Source organism: Terrapene carolina, unplaced genomic scaffold (assembly GCF_002925995.2).
Source record: "Terrapene carolina triunguis isolate 2854851 unplaced genomic scaffold, T_m_triunguis-2.0 Scaffold469, whole genome shotgun sequence".
Taxonomy (NCBI): Eukaryota; Metazoa; Chordata; order Testudines; family Emydidae; genus Terrapene; species Terrapene triunguis.
In genome coordinates, this window is record NW_020664820.1 from 14,850 (window position 1) to 22,549 (window position 7,700).

The window sequence follows — 7,700 nt, forward strand, 5'->3', positions numbered from 1 at the left end:
GAAGAACAGCCAATGATCGAGCTGGGCTGGATGAAAGAGGCGGGTTCTGAGTGGGCGGGGGCGTGGGGGGATTGGCAGCCAGTGGGGACCCAATGGCAACTCTGAGTGAGGGGCGGGACTAGGGCCCGGCGGTTGATGGACGGCCCCAGAAAACCAGTAGCCGCGCTGGCTTGGGCGGAGGGGGCGGGTCACGCTTGCGACAGACAAAGGCTTCGAGCCAATGGCTCGCCGGCGACGGTTGGTCGGCAGCCAATGGGAGCGGAGCGCGGCGCTGGGGGGGCAGGGCCCTGTCTGGGGAGGTGGCGGTTGGGTCTGAGCCGGCGGCCGAGGCGGTGAGTGACCCGGGCCTGTATCGGCCCCTCCCCCATAGCGACCCCCCCGGAGCCCCCCCCCCCGGGGCCCCCCTGGCCCGTGCCCCCCCGGAGCCCCCCCCCCCCAGGGGGATCCCCCTGGCACGTGACCTCCCTCCTGGTCTGTGACCCCCGGATCCCCCCCTTCCCAGGAATTTCCTTCCATGCCCTGGCCGGGGGGGGGCGTTGCTACTTCCTGACCCCCAGCTGCCCTTTTCCCTAAATCCCTCCCCATGGGATCCCCCATTCCTGCTCCCTCCCTGTGCCCCCCCCCGCCATGGGGGTCCCCTCCCCAGTACCCCCCATCCCACCCCAGAGTCCCTGTTCCTTACCCAGCACCGCTCCGCCCACCGTGGGACTGGGCTTTGGGGCAGCTGGGGGGGGGGGGGTTTTTTTGGGGGGGGGGGGGTGTTTGACCACCTGCCCCACATGTACCATTGTTGGGGTTCCCCAAGAACTCGGTCCGACTCAGGTGCGTTTATTCGTCCGGCTGCGAAGCTCTGCTGAGCGTATCAGACTCCAGCGTAGGGGGCGGGTAGCGGGAGCTCCAAGGTTACACCTGATACGACATTTTTACTAACGCTGATCACACCTGCATTCAGAGCGATACATGGCATCGCGCTCTTCGGGGTGAGCGTGGTTACTTTTGGGGCGCCGGTCCCCGGACAGCCTGCTCTGTCCAGGTATAACGTTCCCGCTTCATCTCTTCCATGGGCCCTGGCACCAGGGACCTCCTGCGTAGCTTAGCTAGCACAGACATCCTGACTCCAGCATACTGCTTGTTCAGCCCCTGTTTATACCCTGGCCTTCCGTTCACCTTCCCAGTCACGCCCACTAAGAAATGAGCCAGGCCTCCAGCCACGTGGGTCAGGATGGAGCTGTGTGTGTGTGTCTGACAGGTGGGGGACAGCGCTGCGTGGCGGATCCCCTCTGTGGGCTGGTGGAGCCAAGAGGCAGCCCCGGAGCCACAGCTCTGCCCTTTCCATGGTGGCATTTGCCTCCCTCTATACCTAGTGGTGGGGCGGCAGCAGTCCTGCTGGCCTCCTCTGCGCAAGCACCTCCTGTACCTAGCCTTGAGAGTGGGTGCAGCCATCACGGTTCTCCTGGCTCGGATGCAGCCAGCCTGTTCTCAGCTGTGAGAAGCTGCAAACAGCTTCCTCCCTTGTTTGTCCTCCTGGGAGCAAAGGCGGCATGGGGTTGGGAGCTCTGGCCCTTGTTGTACTGGGAGGGTGGATTCTGGTATGGAAAAAGTTGAGCACCTCTGGCTTAGTCCTGTCAGCACTGCTGCTCCCCCAGGTGGACAGCGGGCCCAGCAAGCACTCAACCACTCCCTCCGCCCTAGAGCAGTGGTTCTCAAACTTTTTTTTCGCGGACCACTTGAACATTGCTGAGAGTCTCGGTGGAGCACTTAATGATCTTCCCAAATGTTGTTTGTACCGTTAGCTAACTATTGTAAAGTGCTTTGGATAAAAGTATCGTAGGGGTATTCACCCACGAAAGCTTATGCTCCAATACTTCTGTTAGTCTATAAGGTGCCACAGGACTCTTTGTCGCTTTTTTGGACTTAATAATTAATGTTTTTTTGTTCTACAAATAAAAGCACACAACTCATATTTTAATATCAGTAGTCTTACCTTTCTAGTGCGATGGATGTGCCCTCTCTCCCCTGCCACGGCAGTCCCCGAGCTGGGGCTGGGAAGGAGTGGGGTCTCGCCCTCTCCCCCACCACAGCAGCCCCTGAGCTGGGGCTGGGAAGGAGAGAGGTCTCTCCCTTGCCCTTCATTGTCTTGTGTGCGGCCGCCCAGGCACGCACCGTAGAGGGAACTTCCATGGACCACCTGAATGGAGTTTGCGGACCACAGTTTGAGAACCTCTGCCCTAGAGCATTGCGTCAGTGCAATTGCACCAGGCTGTGTTGCAGGGTGGTTAAGCACTGGAATAAATTGCCTAGGGAGGTTGTGGAATCTCCATCATTGGGGATTTTTAAGAGCAGGTTGGACAAACACCTCTCAGGGATGGTTGAGATAATACTTAGTCCTGCCTTGCGTGCAGGGGACTGGACTAGATGATCTCTCGAGGTCCCTTCCAATCCTATGATTCTATACTGCCCTTAACGGGAGCTGCAGTACCATTGGTGCCACTTCCCAGGCAGGACCAGTGGTGGGAGCTGTAGTACAATCAGTCAGACAACACAGTTAGAAAAACACCTGAGCCCTGTCTGTGCTACAGCGCTCGCCATCAGGGCATTCTGCTCCCCAGTGCATGTTCTAATATATGCTGTCTCTGCACCTGCTCATAGGCTTGGCCTGTGCATCCTGCTGGTAAACAGAATTGTAGATTTTATGGCCAGAAAGGACCATTCTGTTCATCCAGTGTGACTTCCTGCCAAGCCCCGGCTGGAGCATCACACCCCCAGTAATCTCAGTATCAAGCCCACCATTTCGGTGTGAGCTACAGCAGATCTTTCAAGAAGATACCCACGCTTGGTTAAAAGACCCCAAGTGATGGAGAATCTCCCCTGTCTCTGGGTCCGTTGTCCCAGTAATTACTTAATTTCCTTGTTAAAAAATTGTGCCTTATTTCTAGCCTGAATACGTCCAGCGTCAGCCATTGGATCTCATGCTGCCTTTGTCAACTGGATTAAAGAGCTGCCTACTCTGAGATCTCCCCTTGGAGGTGCCGACTGCTGGGATCCAGTCACCGCTTAATCTTGGATTGAATAGATTGAGCTTCCTTCGGGCTTGTCTGCACTTGGAAACTTACTGAAATACTGATTCTGGAGTAGTGACTTTGGTGTAAATCCCCATGTGGACACTTGTATTCTGGAATAAGAGTGGATTAAGCTGTATTGGAATAAGGCCTTGTATTTTGGAATAAAAGTGTGGATGGGGTGACTTAGGGATAACTACACCAGAATAGCTATTTCGGTGAGTGTCCCTGCATAGAGAAGCCCTTAATCTCTTGCTACGAGGCAGGTTCCCCAGATCTGGAAACAGTCCAGCAGCTCTCTTCTGAACCCTCTCCAATTTGTGAGCATCCTTTTGGTCTCACTAAAGCCAAAGACATCACCTAGAGACTCTACACCTTGCTATTCCCCTGCTTACGCCTCCAAGGATCACGGTCACCTTGTTAGCGGAGTAGGCTGTATACGCCCAGTGACAGGACAATCCGGGGCTCGTGTGTGTTATCTGAACAGGCCGAGTCTATGCGGAAAGCGCTCTGGATCTGAGGGATGGAATTCCCCAGCCTGGGGTACTCTGCCCTGGGTGGCTGGAGCAAGTCCTGAACTAACAGAGGAGGGAGACAGGCACACGTGTTCAACAGGCCCAGCTAGGTCTGAAATCTGATCAGTTCCCCCGGGGGAGTGTAACTTGCAGTGTGGTGCTGTACGGGCTGCTTCCCCTCAGTCCCGACCCTGTTCCCTGACTCAATCGCTGCTATCCCCCGGTCCCCAGCTCTGCCAATGTCCCTCAGGCCCAACCTGCAGCCACCTGTGCCCCAAGCCCTGGGCTCCCTCCACACACAGCTCTCCTGTGTCCTTCAATCCTGACCCACATTCCCCCCTACTCTCCCAGCCCTGGGCTCCCTACATTGCCAATACCCCTCAATCCTGACCCCCCAGTCTTGAGCCTCGCCCCCCACTCTGCTCATCTTCTCATTCCCACCCCACCGCCCCCTGCCATCCTAGTCCCCGGCTCCTGAGTGTCAATCCCAATTCCCGTGAACTCCATCTCCTGCTGCAGGGTTGCCTGGGAACGCAGGGCCAGAGCGCTGAGGGTTCACCATGGCCAAGCTGCAAGGGCTTCAGGCTGACTACGTCTTCCGCGGCACGGAGCACGTTGTGAGGATGACTGTGAACGGGAGCGTCCTGGAGGTGGAAGTGGAGGACCGGCTCACCACCGATCAGTGGAGAGGAGAGTTTGACGCCGCCTGTGAGTGTCCTGCCAACCCCATTACGTGGGTCACCTCCCCTGTGAGGGCTGTATCAGCTGCGGGAGGGAGCAACAAGGGACTGGGAGTTCAGGACTCCTGGGTTCTATCCCCAGCTGTGGGAGGAGTGTCGTAGCTAGTGGTTAGAGCAGGGGGGCTGGGAATGCAGGACACCTGGGTTCTATCCCCAGTTGCAGGAAGGGAGTGGCGGCTAGTGGTTAGAGCAGGTGGGCTGGGAATGCAGGACATCTGGGTTCTATCCCCAGCTGCAGGAAGGGAGTGACGGCTAGTGGTTCGAGCAGGGGCTTGGGAGCCAGGACTCCTGGGTTCTATCCCCAGCTCTGAGAGGGAGTGGGGTCTAGTGGATAGAGCAGGGGAGTGTCGAGGACTCTTGGGTTTCCTTCCAGTTCCCAGAAGAAGTGCAGTCCAGTGATACGCTCAGAGGACTGGGAGTCCCAGAGTTCTGCGGGGAGCTGAGCCTGACCTTGCCTGACAAGCGTCTCTCCCTGTTTCGTTTGCTCCCAGTCATTGAAGATTTAACTCACAAGACGGGGAACTTCAAGCAGTTTGGGATCTTCTGCAGCATGCTGGAGTCTGCCCTGAGCCAGGTGAGGCCTGCAAAGCTCACAGCTAACAATGCACCTGGCAATGGCAGAAGGGGATCTGGGCTGCCATGAGTCTCATTGGACAGCTCGCTAGGGGCCCAAGGGTCCCCCCTGTTCTGTGGAAAAATGGAGCTGGCCGTAACAGCCAGCTGCCTCGCAGTTCCCTGCATGTGATGCACCATCCCGCTGGACTGCTGTCACTCGCTTTAGTGCAGAGTGGCATGCTGGGAGCTGTAGTCTTTAGGGGCAGCCCCATGGCCAGCCACACACTATCACCTCCTCCCTCACTGTGGAGTGCAGCGCGAAGGGCTGGGCTGGTGCATCCCTCTGAGTCAGCGCGTCTCCCCGCAGAGCAGCGAGTCGGTCACCTTGGACCTCCTCACCTACACTGACCTGGAGGCGCTGAGGAGCCGGAAGATTGGGGTGGGCCCAAGGCACGCGCCCTCCGCCTCCAAGTCCTCGCTGCTGAGTTCCAAGCGTTACCTCATCCTCATCTACTCCGTCGAGTTTGACAGGTAAGGGCAGCTCTGAGCAGGGGGTGGACTGGGAAGACAACAGTCGCTGGGGGGTCGTGGTGGATAATCAGCTGAAGGCATCTCTCAGTGCAACACCACGGCCAACAGGACTAACGCAGTCCTGGTCTGCATGAACAGGGGATCTTACGTAGGAGCAGAGAGGTTATTTTCCCTCTGGATGTAGCTGTGATGCGACCGCTGCTGGGATCCCGTGTCCCTCTCTGGTGTCCGCAACTCGGGAAGGATGTTGATAAATCGAGAGAGGTCAGAGAAGAGCCACAAGAATGACTGAAGGCTTAGAAACCCTGCCTTATAGTGAGAGACTCCAGGAGCTCCGTCTGCTTAGCCTAGCAAAGAGAAAGTTAATGGTGACTTGATCCCAGTCATATAGGTACCTACCTGGGGAACAAGTATTTGCTCAGGACTCTTCAGGGTAGCGGACAGAGGTCTTACACGATCCAGTGGCTGGAAGCTGAAGCCAGACAAATTCAGGCTGGAAATAAGGCTCAAACCGTTAACAGTAATTAGCCGTTGGAACAACTCGGCGAGGGTCATGGTGGATTCTCCATCCCTGGCAATTTTCAATCCCGATTGGATGTTTGTCAGAGAGATCTGCTGGAGCTCAAAGCAGAATTAATTCCGGGCAGGTCTCTGACTGGGTTATCCAGGGGGTCAGACTAGAAGATCACAATGGTCCCTTCTGCTCTTAATCTAATTCATTCCAGCTATTAATCTAACTGGAGAGGAGGGGTGATATAGGGGGATGTGTAGCCATGTGCCTGTAGCAACCTCAGGGCATGTGCCGATTCCAGCTGCCCCTGCCTCTTGCTTCTCCACAGGATCCACTACCCCCTCCCGCTGCCCTACGTGGGCAAGCCAGACCCTGTAGCGCTGCAGAAGGTCATCAGGGAGCTGAAGGAGGAGCTGGCCGTGCTGAAGGCCAAACCAGGCAGGGATTTCCGGGACGCGGAGATCCGCCGGCTGCGGGACGAGTGAGTGAGGGGAGGGGCTGGGTGACGGGAGCCTCGGCGTTGAGCTGATTCCTCCCCCCAGGCTGTCTCAAGCGCCTGCCCCTGGGGCGCAGTCGGCTGTGCCAGCAGATCCACTATTTAAAATAAATAAAAAGTATATGGAGATATACCTGTCTCATAGAGCTGGACGGGACCTTGAAAGGTCATCGAGTCCAGTCCCCTGCCTTCAGCAGGACCAAGTACTGATTTTGCCCTAGATCCCTAAATGGCCCCCTCAAGGATTGGACTCACAACCCTGGGTTTAGCAGGCCAGTGCTCAAACCACTGAGCTGTTGCTCCTCCCACATAAGAATACCAGCTCAATGCTTCAGACTGACGCTAAGGGAGGAGCGAGGTCTGGGTATTACTACAGAGGGAGGGCTCCTGGGTTCTGTTCTGGGCTCTGCCACTGACTTATTGGGTGACCTGGAGTAAACCACGTCTCTCTGTGACTCAGTTTCCCCTCTGTACAACGGGGCTTATTGTCTCATCCCAGCAAGTCTAAGTGTGAATTAATATTTGTCCAGTGCTCTGAGGTCTGCTGCCATAAGGGGATTTGCTCTATACAGTAAGTGTCGTGTCACAGCGCCTCCTACTGGCAGTGCTGATCCCTTGCGTCCGTCTCTGCCTCTGCGCTGTGAGCCGCTGCGCCCCCTAAGCCCTGCCTGTGCGTGTCTCTGCCTCCCCAGGCTGGGCCGGGTGCTGGAGGAGAAGCAGGAGGTGGAGTCGGCCCTGCTCGGGCTGCAGGAGGAGCTGAAACTCTGCAGCAAGAGCAGCGCCGGGAAGGAGGTGAAGATCCTGAAGAAGATTGTGCAGAGCCTGGAGGAGGAGCTGCTGAAGGAGCGAAACAAGCACCAACGAGCGGCCAGCAAGCGTCTGCAGGAGAACCGGCAGCTGGCTGACGAGGTGGGGTAGTGAACCCCCCGGCTGGGCCCTGGCAACAGTGTAACCCCTCTCCCTCCCCATCAGGTGATGGTGTAACAGCCACGCCCAGCCTGGCGCTGGTGTAACAGCCTCCCCACACGCCTCCTGGTGTGACAACCCCTTTTCTCTTCCTCCGGCCCGGCCCCCAGTGCTGGTGTGACATCACCCCCCACAGACCAGAAGTCAGGACTCCAGATTCCTCCGCTAGAGCTTCCTAAAGGCGAAGATCTGAAGGAGAGACAAACCTTGGTGGAAGCAGCATGGGAGGGGAGTGGGGTCTAGTGGTCAGAGCAGGGGGGGCTGGGAATTAGGACTCCTGGGTCCTAGCTCCAGCTCCGGGAGGGAAGTGGGGTTAGAGCAGGGGGG

At 57.2% G+C, this 7,700-nt stretch overlaps 1 protein-coding gene across 1 annotated transcript in view; it reads left to right on the forward strand.

Annotated features, from left to right (window-relative positions):
- Positions 1-286: 286 nt before the first annotated feature.
- Positions 287-7,700, forward strand: part of CCDC61 (coiled-coil domain containing 61) — a 14,668-nt gene continuing 7,254 nt past the window's right edge. Inside the window, exons 1-6 of the mRNA XM_026658590.2 lie at positions 287-332; positions 4,094-4,282; positions 4,806-4,888; positions 5,237-5,400; positions 6,240-6,392; positions 7,100-7,316. Coding sequence (XP_026514375.1) covers positions 4,135-4,282; positions 4,806-4,888; positions 5,237-5,400; positions 6,240-6,392; positions 7,100-7,316 — 765 coding nt within the window. The 5' untranslated portion in view covers positions 287-332; positions 4,094-4,134. The remainder of the gene's footprint in view (positions 333-4,093; positions 4,283-4,805; positions 4,889-5,236; positions 5,401-6,239; positions 6,393-7,099; positions 7,317-7,700) is intronic.